The sequence below is a fragment of the Chrysemys picta genome, chromosome 1 (genome assembly GCF_011386835.1).
Source record: "Chrysemys picta bellii isolate R12L10 chromosome 1, ASM1138683v2, whole genome shotgun sequence".
NCBI classification, from domain to species: domain Eukaryota; kingdom Metazoa; phylum Chordata; order Testudines; family Emydidae; genus Chrysemys; species Chrysemys picta.
The window spans coordinates 348,603,319-348,627,700 of NC_088791.1; the positions used below are offsets into that span (position 1 = coordinate 348,603,319).

At 45.5% G+C, this 24,382-nt stretch overlaps 1 protein-coding gene across 8 annotated transcripts in view; it reads left to right on the top strand.

Moving 5' to 3' along the window:
* STIM1 (stromal interaction molecule 1) overlaps nt 1–24,382 on the top strand; it is a 164,348-nt gene that overhangs the window by 59,010 nt on the left and 80,956 nt on the right. For all 8 annotated transcript variants that reach the window (XR_010597941.1, XR_010597942.1, XR_010597943.1 and 5 more), the window contains one exon: nt 21,193–21,323. Coding sequence is in view for 5 of the 8 variants with exons in the window: in XM_065581886.1 (XP_065437958.1) it covers nt 21,193–21,323 (131 nt within the window). In the remaining 3 variants the exon portion in view is untranslated. The remainder of the gene's footprint in view (nt 1–21,192; nt 21,324–24,382) is intronic.

The following is a 24,382-nucleotide window of genomic DNA, read 5'->3' on the forward strand; positions in this document are numbered from 1 at the left end:
AAGAGCTCTGTGTAAGCTCGTCTCTCTCACCAACAGAAGTTGGTCCAATAAAAGATATTACCTCACCCACTTTCTCTCTCTGATATCCTGTGACTAACAAAGCTACAATAACATCTGCAGATCCTGCTTTATCATATGCTTGTGTGCGTGCACACACACACACCCTTCTGCCTAATTGTGTCACAGTCCATTGGCTGAGCCAGTACAGAGCTGTTCAGTCAAGCACAGAAGGAAAGAATTTTTCCTGTCAGCATGCTGTACAAGAATTAGAACAAAGTGTCACTCGCTAATGACTTAATGACTCCCCCTGAAAACTTTTGGCCTCTCTGTGCTTATTCCTATATTTGGCAAGCTATTCACTGACCTTAATAGTTATTTTCTTATTCCCCTGCAGAAAGACAGTGTGCCTGTATGTGGCTACTTCTGGATAATGACGTCTTCACTGATAACGTGTGTGGTAGAGACTTCATCAGCTGAGCCGCATGATTGTTCAAACCTTTAATGGGCTGAGCTAGATTAGGATTAGAGTGCGGTGGATTCTGTTTTGCACTGTCTGAAAACATACACGTTACTCAGCGGTGAATCGGGAATGAAGACCAAACTCAAGTTTTACTAGTGGAAGAGGATTGATCTTGCCCTCCTGTAGTCCCAGACTTAGTGGGCTCTTGAGACTCTCAGGCTATCTTGAGAGAATCAAGCTGTCTTTCCCACACAATGGTGTAAATCAGGAATAATTCCATAAAGTCCAGTGGACTCTCATCAGTATAAAACTGGTGTAAAGGAGAAGGGAATCAGGGCCAGAGCTTCCAGATGTTGGCTGGGGTCCCCCAGCTCCATGAATGCTACTCGTCCTGCACAGATAGAGTTTGAGTCACAAGGCTAAGGCTATGTCTACACTACAGCTTATGCTGACATAATGTATGTCACTCGTGTGTGTGTGTGTGTGTGTGTGTGTGTGTGTGTGTGTGTGAATAAATCTCTCTGAGCCCTATAAGTTACACCAGCATAATTGTTGGTGTGCACAGCGCTATGGTGGGAGAGCTTTTCCTCCCAACACAGCTTCTGCTGCTCATGGAGGTGGTTTTTTTTTTTTATTCCGACAGAAGAACTTTTCTCCCATCAGCATAGAGCAGGGGTTCTCAAACTAGGGGTCGGGACCCCTCAGGGGGTTGCGAGGTTATTACATGGGCGGGGGGGCACGAGCTGTTGGCCTCCATCCCAAACCTGCTTTGCCTCCAGCATTTATAATGGTGTTAAATATATAAAAACGTGTTTTTAATTTATAAAGGAGGGGTTGCACTCAGAGGCTTGCTATGTGAAAGGCATCACCAGTACTAAAGTTTGAGAACCACTGGCATAGAGCGTCTTCACCATACGCAGTGCAGTGGCGCAGCTGTATCAGTACAGCTTCAGCGCTGTACGTTTAGACATGGCCTAAGTTACGAAATCAATACAACAGACCGTAGGGAAGGGAACTGTGCTGCTTATGACCTAATAGAACCCCTGTGAGTTTGAATGCTAAGAGGTGTGGGCAGCTCGCAATAACCTTAGCATGTGGATTTACGTAAACTGATCATTCTCCCCATTGCACCACACCCACCCACCCACCTTTTTTGTTTGTTTGTTTGTTCTGCCAGAAAGACCAAAATCTAATGCTTCAGAATGCTGGGCTGTGTAGGCCTTACAGACTTAGGCAGGTCTACACTTAAAATGCTACATCGGGGCAGCTGTACCGATGCAGTTGCACCGCTGTAGTGCTCTAACGAAGACGCTCTAAGCCGATGGGAGAGAACTCTCCCGTTGGCACAGTTAATCCACCTCCCCGAGAGGCAGTAGCTATGTTGGTGGGAGAAGCTCTTCCGGCAACATAGGCTGTCTACATGGGGGGTTAGGTTGGTACAATTATGTTGCTCAGGGCTGTGGATTTTTCACACCCCCGAGCAATGTAGTTATACTGATATAGGTCTGTAGTGTAGACCAGACCTTAATTTACTCCTTTAGTGTGGCTTTCTGTCATTCCGATTACCCCTTCAACCTATGCTCAATAGCCAAATAAATGAGTTTATCTTTAGCTACATTTGATCTTTCTTCAAAACTCCAGTGTATTTAGTCTCCAAGGGAACAAACAGGTTTGCTTGTTTTATGGCGATAAATTGCTTAGGATGGATGCAACAATATAATGATCTTTGGAGTCCAGGGCTTTGAATGCAGTAGCCCAGGACTGAAGGGAGGTAGGGATAGCTCAGTGGTTTGAGCATTGGCCTGTTAAACCCATGGTTGTGAGTTCAATCCTTGAGGGGGCCACTTAGGGATCTGGGGCAAAATCAGTACTTGGTCCTGCTAGTGAAGACAGGGGGCTGGACTCAATGACCTTTCAAGGTCCCTTCCAGTTCTAGGAGATAGGATATCACCATTAATTTAATTTATTTATTTAAGATAACTTTTGGTGAAGTACTAGAAAACTTCCCTGGATACTGCACCTTATTGTGGGTGAAGGCTTGTTTGTTCCAATAGCCCTGAGAGCTTATGTTGGTGGGGGTTTTAACTCCTGGAAGGGCCACCCAAGCTGGACAGGTCAGAGGGGGTACGGACCAGATGAAAAGCAGTCCACTCATCCTCCAGGTTGAGGTTGAACAATAGGCTAAAAAACTATTCTCGTTACAACAAAACAAAAAACAAGAAAAACACCTCACCAAGATAGGCTATTCTGGCAAATAGCAGGATAGTCAGGGATGGCAGAGCCTTGTTCGTGCCCTTACCAGTGTCTGACAGTGAGGGAAGCAGAAACAAGGTGGGTGAGGTTAATATCTTTTATTGGACCAACTTGTGTTGATGAGAGAGACAAGCTTTTGAGCCACACAGCTCTTCTCCAGGATTCAGATTCAGGTGTGCTGCAGGGCAGTACTCTAAGCCAGAGCTATTTTTAGAATCAAGCTGATGCCTGAACCCTAATAATAATTTTTATTCTTGTAGAGCACAGAGCAGAGTAGAGCAAGACCTTTCTGGGTGCTCGGGTACTATGGCGATGGGTGCGAGTGAAAGAACGAAGTTAATCATCTTCCTCCTCCCCCTGAAACTACTTACGATTTTCTTCTGTCCTTGCCACTCCCTGGTGAGAACACCCCGTTCCTCACGGCCTGCTGCTCTGTTCCTGACAATGTGATTGCAGATGCACTCCCTTCGCACTCCTATTTCCATTACATTCCATGCCACTTGCATTGCTGTGGTCACCACTGCTAATTTCCTCCCTTTGAAGTAAAGAAAAATGTTCAGATCTTTAATTATAACAAAAGTTACTTCTTTTGGCTGAATTTAATGGAGCTTTGTCACAGGAGAATCGTTTGTTACTCTCCTTCTCAGTTTGATGAAATGCAAATATCAGTATCTTTGAAACCCTGTGGAAGCCAGTCTAGCTAGCAGCAATTTTTACAGGGAACAGGGAGGGGAACTGCTTTCGTTTAGCAACTGAAACACATTTTGTTCTGACAGGTGGGGCTATGTGTACACTACACAGCTTTTAGCGACATGGCCGTGTCGCTAAAAGTCATGCAGTGTAGCCACTGTTTGTCGGCTCTCCTGCCGACAAAAAATGACCACCCCCAACGAGCGGCATTTGTGTTGTCGGCACTGGTGCTTGTCGTGGCAAAACTTTTGTCTTTCGGGGGGGTTAACACCTCTGAAAGACAAAAGTTTTGTCGTTCAATTGTCAGTGTAGACATAGCCTAAGTCCTCTAGCATTTTGTAGTGGCTTAGCTGGGACTTGCGACACTGTCAGTTATCCGATCTTTCCTATCTACTGTTGTCTGGATTACTGAGCTTTCCAAGTTTTCCATAATATTAGGGGATGATTACAAGAGTTACTAGCAACTTTACCCTCCTTGAGTAAAGGTAACAGGGTCAAGTGAATCTAATAACTTCATCTGGGTGCTTCTGCTATTAAAAAGCACTGGTTGAAGAGGCATTTATACTGACTGGAGGCCTCTTTAAAATTGTACTTTAAATCCGTATGTTCTGCACAGCCCAGAAGCGCTGAATTCAGTTCCTTTCAACAGAAAAGAGCGGGGTGGGGGGAAGAAATCATCAGTTTGTCAGTCCAAGTGCCCAAGTTACTATGAACTACGCACACCTCCAATTATTCAAACTGACAGGGTTTCCATTCCCTCAGACACAAGGTGTGCAAATTTCACTAACTGCTCTGCGTGTAATGCTGCCTCATTTGGTCACTTTCGCAAACAATGACTTAGCGACGAAGATTGGGCAAAACTGTTTCCCTTTTTTCAAGATTTTTTTTAAAATGCAACTTTGCAATTTTGTGCCCACTGCCCAAAGTAAACATTATGCAATCCTTGGACCTGAACACAATTCATATTAATTTAAAATAGATATAGATGTAAGCATATTAGATACACAGGTTTGAGACTCTAATGGACTGCAACTGCTAACTTGGCTGCATATCATCCTTTCGGGTGGAAAAGCCTGTAGGAGGGGTTTTCCCCCATCACCAAGATGGTGTGGGCAAAGTCTCTCTGGAAAAGTATGAGAAAGACCACCTCCAGATCTGGTGGATCCCTGTGAGATCATGGCCCTCTGTGTAGGGGTCCTGAAATTTGGCTGGGAATTAAGAATCATGGAGAGGGCAGAAGCCAGACTGGTGCTAGAGGAAAAGATCTCAAGGCAACAGTTATAAATGGTGATCTAAGTAGGCTTAGCAGTGAAAAGGAGGAGGAGATTGGGTGGTACGCCTCTACCCCAATATAACGCGACCCGATATAACACGAATTCGGATATAACATGGTAAAGCAGTGCTCCAGGGGGGCGGGGCTGCGCACTCCCACGGATCAAAGCAAGTTCGATATAACGCGGTTTCACCTATAACGTGGTAAGATTTTTTGGCTCCCGAGGACAGCGTTATCTCGGGGTAGAGGTGTAATTGTAAATGTAGATGCTGGTCAAGAGTGTTTTTATTTTTGATAGAGAGAGACCTCAGCATACTGTTACTGAGAGGGAGATGAGGCAGAGAAAGTGAGAGGAGGGGATGAGAGGGGGGACAAGGGACATTAGTAACTGGGAGAGGATCAAGCATGTGGCAGGGTTAGCAATTGAGAAAGCTCACTGTTGGTTACAATGAAGAATGAGGAGAGTGTATTGCAAGAGATGTGGGGAAGGGAGGAGGGAGAGAGAAAGGGGAAGTGACAGCAGATCTCTTAAAAAAAAAAAAAATCAGCGAGTTCTTGGGTGAAGAAGCTGAGGTGTGGGGTAGCTTTTAGGAGGGAGTCAAAGGAGAGCTTTGAGTGTTGCTCTGTGTTTTGAATGAAAAAGCCAGCACTTTTACAACTGTGTCACGCTACTGGCTCAGGAAGCCTCAACTTGGGAGGCAACCAGTCTGTTGGAAGGAAGTGGTTGGTGGTTAGAATACTAGGAATACAGATCATTAAGGGCTCCGTTCTGTAACCCCTTACTCACCTAGGGGGACACTTACATGTGTAGTCCCAGTGATGTCAGTGGAACAGCTTAAATTAAAGTGCCACTCAACATGAGTAGGGGCTACAGAATCGGGCCCTGTGGGTTTTGCAGGCTTTCCTTCCGCTGGATAATGCTGAAAGATTTTGTTTACTGTTGTTGTTAGCTGGAGTTGCCTGCAGTGGCACTCTAGGCATCACTGCAACCTTTCAGCATAGGCAGTCTGACCTTCTATGCAATGGCCTGATTTCTGTTTGCACTCAGTTGTTTTACACCACTGTAATTCCATTAACTTCAGTTTACTCCTAATTTACACCAATGGGAGTGAGATCAGAATGGAGCCCACTGTGTTGAATTTGAGGAGGAAGCTGGCAAATGTACTGGAGAATTACACTGCAATAAAAATCCTGTCGCCTCAGAGCCAAGGTCAACTGACTTAAATAGCAGTGCAGGTGTTTGGGCTCAGCCTGGAGGCCGAGCTCTCTCTAGGATCCACCCCCCTTTCTTGGTTTCAGAGGCTAGGCTCCAGCCCAAGCCCTAGCATCTGTGTGGCAACCTGTAGCCCCACAGAGAGACTGTTTCACTCTTCTGATGATTGGGAAATGGTTCTGATTATGGTGTGCAGCAGGGGAGTGAGGCTGCTAAAAAGAAAAGCTCTTTGGCCCAAAAAAGTGGCTGTTGCTCACGTTCAATTGGCTAAGGGCATCTGCCTGGAAATAAAGTACTTGATTTATGTACAGTATTAATGTTTAAATGAAACCTGTCACCCCTTTTAATAAACAATCCTCAAACTCCTGCTGTTTCTACCTCACTAATGAATGTACTTCCAAGAAGATTAACAGAAAGAACAGGACAAATTTCTCACGAGTCTGGTACGGCCCCTTCATACAAAAATGAAACAATCTCTTGCAGCTTCTAATCTGATCTGGTTATTAAATTGTTGTGTTTAGGTGAGGACCAAAAATGATTTGCAGTGTCTGGTGTAATGATGAGGTGGCAAATGGAAGAACCCCATTGAATTCCCTCCCAGTCACAGTACCCCAAACCAAGCGGCAGTGGAGGAGATGGAAATTCAACATAACGTAACAAGAATGTGTTGCGCCAGTGGTGCAAGCAACATACCTGCTTAAACACCTTTCAAGAGTGGGTTGATTCTCCACGTCAGTTATTTTAGTAAAAGTCACGGACAGGTTGCGGGCAATAAAAAGAAATTCACAGGAGCTGTGACCTTTCTGTTACTTTTACTAAAAATAACGGGGGAGAGAGGGCTGGGGTGGGGAGAAGGAATGATAGCTGGATCCCCCGATGGAGGACTGACAGCCCCTGCCCCACTGCCACAGGGGAGTACAGCTCCAGGCCCCACCACAACCGTGTGTGTGTGTGTACAGCCCCAGCTGAAGTTGTGGGGTGGGGGGCATGCAGCAGTGGCTCCAGCTCCAGCCAAAGGGACAGGGAGGGGGTGCACACAGCCCTGCCTTCGGCTACAGCAACACAGGATGGAGGGGGACAGGGGGATGTCCAGCACCAGCCGAAGCTGTGCAGGGACAGATGGTGGTGGGGAGACGGTGGGGGATGGAGGGAGGGAGAAGAGCGTCTGGCCCTGCCACTGACAGCTGAAGCCAAAGTCACGGAGGTCTGTGATCTCGATGACTAAATCTTATCCTTAGCCCTGATAAATCACTCAATGAACTTCACAATGAAAATTAAGCAGTGTGAATTCCTAGGACTGTGGAGAGACAGAGAGAATGACTTGCGTGCTTTCAGTATCAGTCAATTGGGGTTTGGCTGTATGACTTTTCAGTATGAGGAGGATCAATTCATTACTCTGTCACTTTCAAAATAGTTACTTTGGCTCAGAAGACACTATTCCCTACTACAATACCATTAAAGGAAGGAACTTGTAGGAAAGAAATTGCAGGAATTTAAAAACAAATCTGTCATGGGGCTATGATTGCTTGGGGGATACTGAGCCTTTCACTTCTAGATCATTGGTCAGTGGTGGTTTAGATGAGATTCATACTACTATCTGACAATATCCTGGTTTATGTGGAATGATGTGGGGGCCTGTATAAATTCTAAGGCAAAGATGTCAGCGTCAACGTAACCAGCACTGATTATCTTCCTTGCAGGTAGTTTTAGCAGACAGACCCTGACTAGTGTAGGGCAGGGAGACTGAACACCCCTGAGAGTGATCCCTCCAGGTCACTGTTGAAGCGCATCTACAGGGGTGTGTGGGAGATCCTTGCACTGTTCTTCACGTGTTCTGTGGGGCAAATGGAGAGCTTCTGTCTCCTGGCCCATCCCTTTGACGCATTTCAACAGTACTAAAAAAAACTTGACGAAAAAGAAAATTGTAGTTGGTATGCTTGCAGTGCATCTTAATTGGGCAGTGCTCTTAGCATCTTTCCAGCTGCTGTGATCTACTGCCCTAGAGAATGTTCTTGTGCAGTGGCACTTTCCATTGGATGGCTTCTGCAGTATGAAATTGGGCTCTAGTTACCACAGGGTGGGAAGGATTAGGGGAGAATTTCGTCTTGTTTCTTTGGCAGTGGTCCTAATCCCGGTCAATTTCAGCATTTTAAGAACCTGATCTTAATTGTCTTTGTTTTGGAGACTAAAAAGTAGAGACAGACAGGTATGAAGAGAAACAGAAGGTCAGAAAAGTTTTTTTTTTTTTTTTTTTTTTTAATTAAATAAACTTGTTTTCTTATGTAACGTAGCACCTAAGGCTGTTAGAGTCCACCCTTGTCCCAGACCTGAAGAAGAGCTCTGTGTGGCTTGGAAGCGTCTCTCTCACCAACAGAAAATGATATTACCTCACCCACCTTCCCTCTCTAATATCCTGGGACTGACACCGCTGCAACTACACAGCATGCAGAGGTTACTCTTGTAATATATGCATCCTTATTTCTGGTAGTCAGTGGGTACTGAAGATACAATAGACTCAATCTACAAGGTCCTAAGTAACTTCCCTCTAGATAACCCTCTAAACTACCATCGTATTAATCTCAAAATCACCGAAAATCTCAAGAAAGAAATGACAGGCACTGGGAATGACTGCTACATAATGAGAGGTGAAATCATTGAGGCAGAGGCAGACCAAAGCAGACATAGTTTTCTTTATGACTCTCGGTTGGAAATTCTGAGGTGAATTCTGTGAGAGTTGCTTTCTGACAGAGGTCATTATCCCCAGAGTGAGTTTCAGGAGGGGGGGGAGGAAATAAAGTTTATACTACTTATCTTTCATGTTTGTTCTTCTAAAGTGCTCATCCTTCTTCATATAATCTCCAAGACAAGATTGCCCTCTCCCAACATTTAATGAAGTGTTTTATATGTGGATAAGTATTTCAAGCTCACAGGGCCGGCTTTAGGAAGTATGGGGCCCGATTCAAACAGTTTTGACGGGGCCCCGACAGGGATGACTAAAAAAAAAACAAAAAAAACCCACGTTAAAAAAAAACACGTGGGGCTTGTACTCACTGGGCCGCGCTCCTAGTCTTTGGCGGCGGGTCCTTCACTCGCTCTGGGTCTTCGGCGGCACTGAAGGACCCGCCGCCAAAGTGCCGCCAAAGACCCGGAGCGAGTGAAGGACCCGCTGCCAAAGACCTGGAGCACCGCCGGGAGAGTAAAAATTAAAAAGGTGCCTCTATCCAGGGAAGGGATTCTCTGCCACTTGCCCCCCACTCTGGGCGACCCTGCCACTGGGCACGGGGCCCTCTTAAGCGTGGGGCCTGATTCAGGGGAATTGGTGGAATTGGCCTAAAGCCGGCCCTGCAAGCTCAGACAGTCTTAACTTATTCTGCAGCCTCAGTGAGCTGCTCTTAGGCTACGTCTTCACTGGGGGAGGGGGGGTCGATTTAAGATACGCAAATTCAGCTACGCGAATAACGTAGCTGAATTCAACGTATCCAAGCCGACTTACCCTGCTGTGAGGACGGCAGCAAATCGACCTCCGCGGCTCCCCCGTCGACGGCGCTTACTCCTACCTGCGCTGGTGGAGTACAAGCGTCGATTCGGGGATCGATTGTCGTGTCCCGACGAGACGCGATAATTCGATCCCTGAGAGATCGATTTCTACCCGCCGATTCAGGCGGGTAGTGAAGACGTAGCCTTAGTTTATATATCATAAGCAGAACTACCCAATGAATTCCCTTGTCCCATCATATGGACACATCTAGTTATGGGTCTAGTTCTGCCAGCCTTGCTCATGTTGTGTAGTTCTACTTCTGCCCATAGTCCCAACAGAATCAGCGATAAAACCTTTGTCTTCCTCTGGTGGTCTGTTCGCAGGTGTAATGTTACGCTGCCTGAAAGCTAGCGATTACGTGGGTCTGGGTTTTGCAGCTCTTCAGATACAATTCTCCCTGACTTCTTGCTCCCAAGTTTAAATAAGTAATATGCTAAAATGCCCCATCCACCGTTCATTTGGGAAATTCATCCTGTAAAATTATAGTTGGTGTGTGGGGGTATGTTTCAGATCCCTTTTCGACAGCTTTTGAACATCAAATATGAAGTGACTAGTGGCTAATGGCGCTGCATGTAATACAGTACGCCGAGCTGTACAGGGTAAAGTGGTAGTTTAATAGTTTCTGTTGTCCGTGGAAGTGCAGCATCATACTCATCACTTTGTGAAGGCTGTGTTCTGTAGTAACTAGAGCTGGAGACGTAATACGAGGATTCCTAGATCAGTGGTTCTCAACCAGGGGTTCGTATACCCCTGTGGGTGAGCAGAGGTCTTCCTGGGGGTATATCAACGCATCTAGATATTTGCCTAGTTTTACAACAGGCTACAGAAAAAGCACTAACGAAGTCAGTACAAACTAACATTTCATACAGACGACTTGTTTGTACTGCTCTATATACCATCCACTGAAATCTAAGTACAATATTTATATTCTAATTGATTTATTTTATAACTACATGGTAAAAATGAAAGTAAGCAATATTTCAGCAATAGTGTGCTGTGACACTTTTGTATTTTTATGTCTGATTTATAAGCAAGTAGTTTTGAAGTGAGGTGTAACCTGGGGCTACCCAAGACAAATCAGACTCCTGAAAAGGGGTACAGTAGCCTGGAAAGGTTGAGAGCCACTGTCCTAGGTTATTTTCCCAGCTCTCCCACTCATTGCTGTGTGAAATTTTATATGTTACAAACCCTCAGCTTTAAAATAGGAATGATCCCTCCCTCCCTCCCTCCCTTACAAGACTCTTTTGAGGCTTTGTTCATGTTCATAAATTGCTTTTAATATTCTCAGTTGAAAGGCCCTGAAGAAAAGCAGAGTATTATTACTTCTATGGGGGACTGCTGAGGAGAGCGGATAAGCTGGTGCCGCCTTGCTCAATTTAGTTAAACTCTTTAAAAGTCCTATTCTCAAAAGGAAGTTTATTTTCTGGATGCAGTTCCAGTATTAATAAACTGAGTTACATAAATCACAATTCTTAAAAGTGAACTAAGCTGCCATCTAATCCTATCCCAATGGCTGCCTTGATTATAATATTAAATGCTGCTGGAGGCAATCAACTGTAATGGTATTACGGCAGCTTTTCAAATGTTATTAGAGATAATAGGAACTCATGGATGAAAATTAAGAGAACCCGCAATTTAACAACCACTAAAAAATATCCTCCTTCAAAGCCATTTTCCCCAGGGAATAAATGAAAGGTCTGGAGTGAAATGTTTTGATGCCACTGATGGGTATCGTGGAAGCCAGCACTCTTAGTGCAGCAGGCCCTAATGCCTAGCGCAGAATCTGGAGCAGCTCTCTGGAGTACAGTACACCTCTACCCCGATATAACACGAATTCGGATATAACACGGTAAAACAGTGCTCCGGGGGGGCGGGGCTGCGCACTCTGGTGGATCGAAGCAAGTGCGATAGAACGCGTTGCACTGATAACGCGGTAAGATTTTTTTGGCTCCCGAGGACAGCGTTATATCGGGGTAGAGGTGTATCTTTTGGGACAATCTCAGGGCTATTGGAAACAGGACCTGAAGCTTCCTGACCACTTCAGAGTGGAGAGACAGGATGGCTTTGTGCTGTGGGACTTGTGGCATCTGGGTTTAGTGTCTGGATCTACTACAGATTCCTGTGTGATCCTGGGCAAATCATTTCATCTTTCTGAGCTCCCAGTTCCCAACCAAGAAATGGAGATAATATGTCCTTATCATAAAGCGGCTGTGATAAATTCAGTAGTGACAGCAAGGTGACTTTATGCTACAGTGATTGAGGACCCTACAAACTACATTTCCTAATTCGGGTGGGTGTTTGGACACCTTTCTCTAGCTTCTGGTGTATTCCAAACTTTATCTGGGCCTGTAGAGCCTACAGTACTCAGTGCCTCAGCTAGCAATGCACTAGCTGTGTGCACTAATCCAGTGCAAATCTGATGCACATTTACTGTGCTGGAGAGGACGTAAGTGTCTGCTCCAAATGACTAATAAAGGGGCCAATACAACCTACAATACTGTTTGACTTTCATCTTCCTCCAAGGAGTAACACACTGCACAATCCCCTTTCCCCGTATGTCACTTGCTGCATCCTGCTAAAGGTCACAGATCCATTAAAATAGATACTGTTTCAGCCTGTTTGCCACTTGCAAGTGTAACCCACACACCTTCTGGGTGTGGTGTTCTGTCCCACCTAATGGCACGGAGACCCCTTAGAGATAGAATGAGTCTGCTCTACAGCCTTAGCTGAGAGCCAGTTGGCTTTTAGCTCATGTGGTAGCGGCTCATGCACTAAGCTGCAGGTTCGATCCCGCCCACCGACGACCCGGGGTCTGTCAACATTACATGAGCAGACCCAGACCTGTCCGTCTCCAGCAGCAGGGAAATGCCCTGCCCCCTGAAGTTCCATCCTGTATTATATGCCTCTCCTGTGGCCAGCGTCTCATCCTGCCCTCCCCGCTCCAGAGCTTTTCTGTGGGAAGATCCAAACTTTTGTTTCTAAGTTCTATTTAGATTTGGCTCAGTAACGTGCCCGTCCAACTCCCAGCTGTGTCCCAGGCTGTTTGCGCCTGTCTGGGAGACTGTCCTGTCAGCTTTGCTTCCCCCTCTGTAGGGCCCTGCAAATCTGTAGATACGTGCTTTATATAACCATGTTTGTGGATTGCGGCTCGGCTGTGGATGCAAATTTTGTATCCATGAAGGGCTCTACCCTTCTGTGGCGTTTGTGGTGGCTGGTGTTCCTGCAGGCTTCAGGGAGCGAGCTAGGCCACGAAAGCCAAAGGCAAAAGGAAGGGCCTCGGTCTCCTGCTTTCACGTTCTTTGTGGGCAGAGGGCAGTTCCCCCTTACAGCCCAGTCCATGTGCATTTGCCTCAGCCGCCTCCTTTCTGGGCAGGAAAGAGAGGCAAGCAGGACTGGGAAAGAACTGGCTCTGGGGCAAGCAGCCCCCCTCCTTCTCAATCTCCGTGAGAAGCTAAAGCCAGAAAGCAGCATACTGGGTGGAAGATCGAGTTTGAATCCCTAGAGCCGCACCAGCAGCCACACTTCTGACTGCGGAGCTCAGCTGCCGCTGCTCAGGCTGCAGCTGGAGGGAGGGAAATGGAGGCAACACGGAGGTTGCCTACATCAGAAAAGGCAATAAGGGACTTTGGGGCTCAGCTTCTGCCATCTCTACAACAGGCCTGTGCGACTCACGTCGCAGGCAGGGGCCTCCAGAGGAAATGCAAGCCTATCTGGCCCGTGATACCCTAATAATCGAAAAGGGTAAAACCACTGGGGAATCCATTCTTGAACCCCAATGCTTTCCTTCCAGGACCCAGAAACCCCATTTTGGGAGAGAAGACCATAAAGCCAACGTCTTTGAGGGCCAAGAGATCACTAATCTCTCAAAAATATTTTTGGAGCAATGTCTGAGCCCAATTTCACTCCCTCCTCTGAGGCGGGATGGTAGAGACAAACTCTGAGAGGATATATATAAATAAAATCAGCATCCGGTTCCCTTGCTCAGCTCATGGAGTGCAGCATGGCAGATTAAAACAGACACACACACAAAAACCAAGCCAAAGAGCTGTTGCTAGTTCCTTGGGTTCATGTTCATCCAAAAAGAAGAAATATTTTTTAAAAATAGGACTGCTTTCTCCATAGGGGAGGAAGGCCAGCTGTCCAAATCAGTATTGTGGGATCAAATCACATATATACTAAAATAAATCAAAATCAAACAAAATAAAAAACCCACCCAGAGGATTGACTGTTTCAGCCAGAGCACTCTGTTGAGTGAAAATATGTTAGAGATCTGTGACTGCCTGAGACCAGCCATAGCTGTTTATGCCGCCTCATGCTCCCTGGGAAGATACCATAGTAAAGGAATGGCAATTTCTTGCCACACCTAAAAGACTAGTAAAGTGTTGAGCTGTCATCGCTTCTGGCTTTAAAGTCTGAGTCCTCAACTGCTGCTGTGGGTCACCACGCCCAAAGTACAGATCATTGTTCCTAGATACTGCTGCGATTTGCCATGCCTTACTGCCACGACCACTTCTACCTCTTTCTTGCTTGCGGCAGCTGGCCACAGAGTGAGAGGGAGAGCAACCCAAATGTGGGAGAACAAGCTGGCAGGAAGGGGCTCTTGGCTCCCCATATACTTCTTTGTAACCTCGGTGGCCTCCATTTTGTAAGGCTGTAAGGTTCTCAGCATGAACCAATCGAAATTTAACTTGGTATTGCTATCAAAGGTAAACATGGCTATTGTCCCTAGGGGCCAAGGTCTCACTGTTTCTAAGGGGATGATATTTTACTTGAAAGAGTGGCCACTGCACTATCTGCAGACAGACAAGTCTGGGCAGTGTTACCTCTGGGCCTGAAAGCTCTCGGGTGGCATCAGACCACCACCACCAAAAATAAAGTAAAATTCTGAAGTGTCATTTGACCCTCTACCTAGCACCAGCACCTAGCCAGCAGTTCACTGTCAGAATCTTCTGCCTTCTGTCTTCCTTCGCTCGCAGGACAGGAAGGATCTCAGAGAAGATCACTTGGACATTCTTCTCCTTCAGCGCCCCTCTGAGTTTCCTGAAGTCATTTATAATCTGTGAGCTATCCCACAATGCAGTGTCATTATGCCAATATATACCATGACCATGGCCTGTTGACTTTTGAAGCCCGTCTAATCTTAGAGTGATGTCTCATGTTTTAGCTCTGAGAAGAAAATACACCATTCTGCTGTCTGCCTGTCCCTTGCAGAACATTCATCCATTCTTCTTAGTACAGAATCCTCAATAAGGATCATCTGTCTTCCTTGGATGGTTGAAGCTTGATTTTTTTTTTTTTACGGGTTGTGCTGAGAAGCCATCCACAGGTGTGTCCCCCACACCTCTTCATGCCATTTGACTAGCTGGATCTTCAGAGATATCTTCCACAGTTTCCACACAGAGGACCTGACATTGATTAGAAACTTTTAGCTGAGTGGAATTACTCCTAGTCCTCTTCTCACAACCTGCCCATCCTTGTCTGCCTCTAGCTGTGTAGAATGCTGCCGTATCCTCTTGTCTCTGATGGTTATGAATGACCAAGTGTGACATTCCGTACCTTGGGGGAGCATCCTGTAACCCCCATGTTCTTCATTTATATATTATTGTGATCTTGCATATAAAGCAGCCTTGTGAGGTATCGGGGAAAGGTTATGATCTGCTGAAAGTCATTTTTCTATCCATATATGTATATCATTAATGCATATGAAGGTATGAGAATTGTGTAGTATGGTTATCACTAAAACATGTTGTAAGTTGGGGAATCAGCCAGATATTCGCTCCCCAGAGGCAACAGCAAGGAAAATAACCAATGCCCGGACGGGGTGTCAAACAACCCATCAACAGTCATTGTCCAGCAGTGGAGCTACAATTCAATGACTCACCTGCATGAGGCCACACCAGGGGAATTGTTCTACCTTGCCTGGAGATTCAGCAATGCCTCCAGACATGCCTGGATTTGTGTTCTCCAAGCACATGGGACTCAGGGTATAGAACAGAACAGAGCAGGCCCATGCTTCGCCTTTCTCCTGCCCCCATCCATGCTGCAAGCAACAAGGACGCTGAGAAGACTTAAGCAGAGGAGACTGACCCAGATTTCAAGGGTGAAATCTGTGTACTATGAATTGCAATATCCAGTGGGGTGAGAAGAACTGCTTAATCTAGATGTTGCCCAGTCTAATAGGGTTGAGAATTTAGACTGCGGGCTTATATTTTATTTTATTTTATTTTGGTAACTAACTCTGACTTTTTGCATATCACTTAAAAATCTACCTTTTATAGTCAATAAATTTGTTTAACTGTTTATCTTTACCAGTGAGTTTGCCTGAAGTGTGTGGCAAATGTGCTGAGGTTTACAAAGGCTGGTGTATGTCCACTTTACATTGATGAAGTGGTGAACCAATTAATAAATCTACCCTGCTCGTCTTGAGCAGGGCAAGACGGTATATTCCTGAGGTGCAGTGCTGGGAGCTGGGGGGATTTGGCTGGTGCCTTTCCCTGTGTGATCCATGAGTGGCTCTGGGAGCATTCATGCAATCTAGCTGGGTGTGGGGCTCCACATGTGGTTGTGCTGAGTGATCACAGCACCTGGAGGGGTTTGCTGCTGGTCACTAGCAAGGCATTGTGAAAGACAGCCCAGGCTAGAGAGTGTTCAGGGGGGCACAGTGCTCCCAGAGTCCCAGGCTGCACCCCAGGGTTCCCGTCACACCAAGTATCATTTCTTATTTTGTCTTTCTCATTCCTGGATGGTCAGTTTCTTCCTTGAATCTGGGATGGTGATGCTTCTTGAGGCTGGTTATCCAAGAGCTCTTCAGGTTTTCTGCTGGTCGGTAGGACTTGTACTTTTGTCCTCCACGAGGACTCTAATGAGAATGTCTAAGCAAAAAGGTCAAGTCTCTGTACTATAATGTTCTCAATACGGTCAAGAAAAAGGAAGTTTTGTAGAAACCCTGACATTAAATGCTTCCTTAGGTCAGCTATCCAGATTCCAACCCCACAATGTTTGGAACCTCATTCTGCTCTTTACTGTACTACCCTAATTGAACCCCTGTGGCTAGCATCGTTACAATTCCTATCCATTAAAGCAGACTTCCTGAGAACTACTGTCGCCAATCGGATGAGTTTATGAAGTTGGGAGCTTTCTCTGAGGAGGCCCATTCAGTCATGCAGTCCTCACATCTGTCGTAGCACTCACTTGCAAAATAAATTCAAGAAATGTTCTTTTTCTGTCAAGCATGAAAGTCTAATCTGTAGGAGCACTGATAACTTCAGGGCAGAGAAGTCATGGCTCCTATATTGAGACCAGCTAGATGGCCATGTAGCCATCAATACATAAATTCACCAAATTCTACATGTTGGTCATCTAATCATTAGCAAATGCCATTTTTCGGCAGAAGTCTTTTCCATGCCTCAGTGTCCAGGATATATAATTTACCTCATTTTGGTTGTCCATATTTAAAGGATGATCCAGCTTCCCACCCTGGAGGCACATTGCTGTGAAAATCCCATTGTTAAGGCTCTGTAGATCCTAGCTCCATGTAGAATAGGAAAAAAATTGTTTTGCCTGAAAATTTCCTTTCCTTGAGTAATAAGGGCCATGGATCTGGCCCATCTTGGAGACAAATTTATCATCCAGAATAGAGAGAGAAATTGATATCCAAATATTCAGGTTTATTTTGTTAGGGAGACGTATCCCTGTGCTGTGCATTAGGAGAAATTGTTGTGATTTCATTTTAAGGTATAGTTAACACAATCTGTAATTTAGGAAAGTAGAATGGAATCATACCGGCAGTGGACATTGTTTTGATTGAAGGGAACGTCAGGGGTGGGGCACCCCTTATTGCTAATGACTGACAGATCTGGTTCTGCCTCCAAGTTGTTAAGTAGGCTGAAATACCCCTTGTAACAGATCTGTAGACCTTATTATTCAAAGAAAGGAAACTTGTAGGTAAGCATGAATAAATTTTCCTATTCTAATGTCTTACCATGTGTGACCAAAGCAAACATTGTCAGCTAAGACCTTGTCTACCCTAGGAGGGTTTTGCTGGTATAGTTGTACTAAAATAGTTATGCTAGCAAAATCCTTTAGGGTGGATGCACTTAATTGGTATAAAACAGCTTATAGTAGGGCTTTTACCAGTGTAGCTATCTTGGTAAAAAATCACCCCATTAACTGACAGAGCTATGTTGGTAAATTTCTAAGTGTAGACCACTCCTAAATTTCAGGGAAACGACATTTACATCTGAAGCCTACCCGTGGACATCTTTTTTTTTATTAAGTTAAATTCCACGGGGCATTTCCTGTTCCCAGAGGGAGGTCAGTATTCGGCAGTCCCTGTTCCAGAAGGGGCTGGCAGAGTCCACAGCACGGAAATCAAGAAAACTAGACCAGTATTCCATATTTAGACAACAGTGTATAAATGGGACTGGATACTTAACCATGATCATTGTAGCTTATAAGCGCAGGGCTTAGCTGATTACCTAATTTGGGAAGACCTTTTCTCATGGTATATTGGCAGGAACTTTCTCTGCGGCACTGAGTTGGGAGAGGGGGTCATCCGTTAGGATCTGCTGGGCATATCGCCCATTGCCTGATTTCCTGTGGTTGCAGAGGTTGGGTTATGGGAGATGGAAACTGGTGCTTTCCATCTTCTATGTTTATATTACACACTAACATACTGGAATTAGATCAGTATCAGTGTGAGACGTCCTGTTCCTGCACTAGTGCCGTAACTACAGCCAGGATTTTAAATGCGCCATCCCTGTGTAAATCTACATACATTTGTCAGGCCTTCAAAACACAATAGTGATGAACACGATATGAGAACGTGGACTCGTAGGTTGATACTCGGTGAGACGCTGAAAGTGTAATTGGCGAGGCTAGCTCTAGGTGCTTTTGAGAGAATGTCGTATGCAAAGTATGAAATTGGAGAGCATACATTTATTTATTGTAGACAAACATTAAAATGAAACTCCGGTTCCTCTGCTCTTGTAACTGAAATTGAAAAAAGTTTGTGGTCCTTCATCTCTTGATTGCTAAGCCTCAAGGGAATAGCCTCCTGTTTATAAGGCTGGTACCAAGTCATATCTGGGGAGTGTGCAGATACAAGCGAACATCTAACAGAGATCAGAAGTTAAAGGTACGGCCACAAGGAAAACTGCTGCTCCCCTGCATGGTAGTGCATCTATCATTTCTCACTGATGAATATTTTGGGATGAGTGACATTTATGGCTGTTGTTGCATTAGGTTCAGAAACTTTGGCAGCTGTATTTCCTGTAAATTACAAGTGACCATTCAATTCTATGTGACCCAGTCATCTGCCTTTATCTGATAGAGACACCTTTATTTCCAGTAAACGGTTAGTGATCATATGGTGCTGTGTCATGACTCATACTCAATAATAACGTACACAGGCACCTGTATTCTGAAAAAAGTGCCAGTGCTCACACGTCTCTCAGACTCACCCATCCTATTTTATCTTCCATGCTCACTTACAAGTGCACTCACCTATATTTCTTGCCTGTCTCACTATGGCATTTGATCAGCTAATACGCTACCTGCAGTACCAAATGCTGTCATGCCAGGCATTGGGGCACCGGTAGCAGCTGAGAGAATTGCAGTCAGTGTTTGCTTGGGGAAATTACATGCACCTGATACTTTATTTGTGTTTTAAACAGTCTGGAGAGAGGAGTGGGAAGCCTGGAGAGTAAGTCCGGGTGTGGGTGGGACTAGGCCAGGAGCACAGGGTCATTTGAAATCTGTTAGCAGTTGCAGTGGTTTTTTTATAAGAATGTAAGAATGGCCATACTGGGTCAGACCAGTGGTCTGTCTAGCTCGGTATCCTGCCTTCTGACAGGGGCTGGTGCCAGATGATTCGGAGGGAACGAACAGAACAGGGCAGTGATCGCGTGATCCATCCCCTGTCATCCAGTTCCAGCTTCTGGCAGTCAGAGGTTTAGAGACACTGCCATCATGGGATTGCCTCCCTGATCATCTTGGCTAATAGCCGTCGATGGACCTGTCCTCCAGGAACTTATGTAATTCTTTTTTGAACCCAGTTAGACTTTTGGCCTTCGCACCATTCTCTGGCAATGAGTTCCACAGGTTGACTGTGCATTGTGTGAAGCAGTACTTCCTATGTCTTCTCTTTTCTAAGCTAAAAGTCCCAGTCTTTTTAATATGGAAGCTGTTCTGTACCTTTTCCTGGCTGGTGTTGGCTGTATGTGGCTAGAGATCTGTGCTGGTAGCAGATGGCTTCTAGGGTGGATCTGTCATGAAGATTGCAGCAGCCAAGGTATCTGTGAAAGCTAACGGGGGCAAGTAAAACTAATAATGAAACATTTAAAAACAATTGGTGTGAATTTAGTGCTGGCAAAAGATTTCAGATTGACAGACCAAGAGAAATAAATCTCACTTCAGTCCACACTTAGGCCCTGGTCCAGCCAATCATTTAATTAAACATGGACTTAACTTTTTAAGCATATGAGTAGTCTCATTTCCTCTGGGTTTTTAGAGATCAAGTTGATAGATGCCTTAATAAATGCCAGTTTATCCTCAGAAAAGATACGGTATGTATGGCAGCAGTGCAAGATCCCTCTGCTGCCAGGGTGCCTGTTTTGTTTCAGAAGGACCCTCATGAGGTCAGAGGGGAATTCGATCTCCAAGGCCCTTTTGGGCATGTCTATGCTGCAGTTAGACACCTGCGGCTGCCCCAGGTCAGCTGATTCGGGCTTGGGCTAAGGGGCTCTGGGATCCTCCCACCTCGCAAGGGCCTCTGTGTCTGCTCCACAATTAAACGACTTCTTAGCCTGAGTCAGCGGGCACAGGCCAGCTGCGGGTTTTTAGGCACACCCATTGTTCCTCAGCCATTCTGCTAAGACTCAATCGGACTGCCAATTCAAGTGGCGGGCTTTGTGATGTGGGCACCTGTCCAATGGGAACTGGACTAAGACCTACCAAACTCATTTCATGTAGTCCTCAGAACTGCCATCAGAGGGTAAAAACTTTCAGCCAATAGCAGCCTGGAATGAATGCGATCTAGCTACCTGCTAGGTGAAAGGTTCTTCGTGCCATCTACAAATTCCTATCCGAAAGCCTCTGAAATATCCTGTAAGCATGACAGCTGTGTGTTTGAATCAGCATTCTCTACTTATTAAGTGTGAGGCACAATTTAAGGTGTTGGTTTATAAATATAAAGCTCTAAATGGCCTATCACACATTTAATGGAAATACCATCTTTTTATTGAATAATTTATATGTATATAACTAAATGAATAAAATAAATTTAACTAAACCCACAAAATGTCCTGTGGCTAAGCACTACTGTAATATACATCATCATGTCCTAAGGACACACACTAAACCTATAGGAGAAATAAATCCCACTTAATACATACTAAAAAACCACCCAGAAATCCTGATAGGTACGTTATTGGGGAAAACAAAGTCTCTGGCCTCGTGTGGAGAAGGCCCCGCCTCCCATGCACGCAAGCTGATCAGCATTTCCAGCGCTACTGCAGGAGCTGGTCCCTAAGAGAGATTGGCCCAGGTTAGGCCCTGACCCATTCTTTTTTGTCAGGATTTGCGGCTATCATAGAGACCAGCCAGTCTTACTTTAGATTTGTGGGTCTGGAACACTAAAACATCCCAGTGTATTCCTGCCCCAAACACTTCTCTTGCTTTTCCAAATGCCAGTCACGGAGCGAGAGAGTGAGATGGAAAGTCTTGTGGTGGGGGCTACCTAATGCCAGTGTTTTCTCCCCAAACAGAGTTCTGTCGAATTGATGAGCCCTTGTGCCACCTCGAAGATGAGCAGCTCAGCTTTGAAGCTGTCTGCAATATCCACAAGCAGATGGATGATGACGCCAATGGCAACGTGGATGTAGAGGAGAGCGATGAGGTTAGTTCACAGCTACTTTTCTTTCTCTCTCCCTCCTGTCCTTCCTCCCTTTCCTGCCTTCCTCTTTAGGAGGGCAGCTCTACTTTGGATAATACTGCATGTCAGGGGTGGCCAAAGATCAGCCGATAACATTTTCCAGAGTAGTTGTTGGCTGCCTTCATCTTCAGCCTGCAGAGACCGAAGCTCCCAGAATGCCATAATAAGAGACCAGTCCTTGCCCCGAATAGAAAGGACAGGCAAAGACACAGAGCTGTGACTTGCCGAAGGTCAAGAGAACCTAAGTATCATGACTCCACAATCCAGTACCTTATCCATTAAGCCACACTACCCCCAGCGCGATACAAGCGCTATCCACTAGACCAGCGATCTCACTCAAATCACCACGAGGGCCACATGAGGACTAGTACATTGGCCTGAGGGCCACATCACTGACACCTTTTCATACAAAGATACAAAAGCCCGCCCTCTGCCTGTTCCTGTCCCCACTCCACCCCTTCCATAAGGCCCCGCGCCTGCCCCGCCTCTTCCCACCCCTTCCCTGCCCCCATTCCAACCCTTGCCCCAACTCCACCCCCTCCCTGCCTCATTCAAACCCCTTCCCCAAATCCCCACCCCAGTCCTGCCTCTTCTCCACCTCCTCCCCTGAGCGTGCCGTGTCACCACTCCTCCCCTCTCCCTCCTGGAAAGTTCTAAGTGCTGGGAGGTAGGCGGAGGAGCGGGGATGTGCGCCTATGGCGGGCCACAGGAAATAACTCACGGGCCGCATGTTTGAGACCCCTGCACTAGACCCTGGTACCTAGAGGCAATACAGCAGAGTTGAGCTCTGTGTACATGCTGTCCACCCGGAAGTGCTTCGGAAGGGAGGTAGGGTCGTAAATGGGACAGTTGGATCCTTTTAAAAAAAATTACAGAAGTGTAATCTGCAATTTCTGCGTTGTGAAGTGAAGCCTTTGTTTTCTCCATTGTGACTGGTTTGGTCGGTTTACTGTGATGTTAGCTCTTGTATAGTGCTCTGCCTGCTGAAAGCTCTCTACTAACATTGGACTGACTAATCCTCCCAACAACGAGTCTCTTCCCCCCTCGCCCCCCACCACCCCAGTGAGGCAGTATGATCCCCGTTTTGCAGATAAGGAAGTGGAGGCGCAGGGAATTTATATACTTGCCTGAGCCCACACAGTAAATCCGTGTGTCACACAAGCCCATAATAATGAAGCAGCTCTTTCTTTTAAAAATATTTGCTGCAACGAAAAGGCTCATCAGTCCAAAATGTGAACCCATGTCAATTCAGAGCCAGCGTCTGCCCTCCTAGCTTGCTGGGGCAAGTTGTTTGTTCTGTCACTACAGAGCGCTTCTCTCTGTGTCTCAGTTTCACTGCCCAGACTGATCAAAGAGCTCCCATCTGGATTCCCCCGTCACTGTGAGGAAAACATTTTGTACAGTCGCTTTCCGTGTCTCAGATGACTTTTTATAAACTCTGGAGTTCTAATCCTGGCTCTGCCGCTGACTCATGGTATGGACTTGGGCCAGTCAATTCACTTGTCTACCTCAGTTTCCCCATGTGTAAAATGGGGACAATACCCATGTTGAAAGAGCTGAGGATTAATTAGTGGGTTTTGTATAGCACTTTGAATGTGCTTGATGACATTATATAAACGCTATGTAAAGTATTATTAATCTATGAATTAGTTTTCATAACTGGAGGGCAGGAACTGAGGTAAGAATCTGTCTTGTGTGTTCTTTGTATTGTCACTTTACTCTGGCCTCTATGTGCTACTGAAATACAAATAATAATATTATTACACTCCCCGTAGACTCCGTTCTGGATGGTTTTCTGAGCCTTCCAACCCCTGGCTCGGCTGTATATTGAAGTTGCCACCATTACTACTGTCTAGTTTAAAACACATTAAATATCCAACCTTTTCAGTCTGTTCAAACAACTAAATATGTCATCCAAGCCCTCTTCATCTCTTGTCCTGATTATGAATCACCGCTTCCAGTCCATTCAAAATGCAGCTGCTAAGATCGTACTCCTTACCCATGGACCTGACCACATCCCCCTCTACTGGCTTCTCTTCTCCATGATGTCAAATACTTCTTGTCCTCACCTTCAAGGCTCTCCCTAAATCTGGCCTCTGGGCTTCGCTGACCCTGGTGTCATGTTGCAGGCCGCTCTTTCCACTCCTTCAGTGACACCAATCTCGTTGCTTTGTTTGTCTGTTTCTTGCACAGCTGTCCTTGTGTTTTTACCATGCTACACTTACACCGTGAATGGCCTCCCAAAGCTAATCTGCAAGGTCATCGCCACTCCAAGTTCCTTTTTAAGACCCATTTCTGCTATGATACTACAAGAAATTAGCCAATTAATATAGTTACTTAAAGTAGATATGATAGAAAACACACACACTCAAACAACTTTAGGCAGATAAGTCTTCCTTATTGCGTTATGCTACAAACTAGCCCTCATTCGTAAATATACACTCTTTTTGAAGTTCCCTGCCATCTTCTCCCCATGCCTTTGCTGTGATAACTGTTTAGTTATCCTTCCATTCCGTCACATCTCATATTTAGTTTGTAAGCTGCTTGGGGCAGGACTCATATCTGCCGTGGTATTCTCTGCGCTGTTTTTTCCTGGGAATTTTGTAGTGCTATCACAGCCTTCTTGAAACAGGCCATTAGAAAATAAATATATAGAAAAAAATGACACTCCCCAATGGACAGAGGAGAATATTTCCTTATTGTTATGGATAAACATTGATTTTTCACTTGGAAATGATGATAAAAGCTTTGTATTTCAGCCAACTGAAATGGCTAATTTTCAATGGGTTGCCCACCTACAACTTGGCTGAGAATTAAAACTCAGCTGAAAGATGAGAAATTACAGCATCCTCTAGTCCACTAGACTGTCTTCCTCAAATTCTCCATCTGTTCTGCTCAACTGTAGGGAAGTCACAGCCTCAGCAGCTCTGCCATAAAGAATTTGTCTTTGTCATCACGTTTTATGTGGCTTGATGAAAGAGGAGAACACCAGAAGCCATCAGAGGCATCCTCTTAGTTCTCAG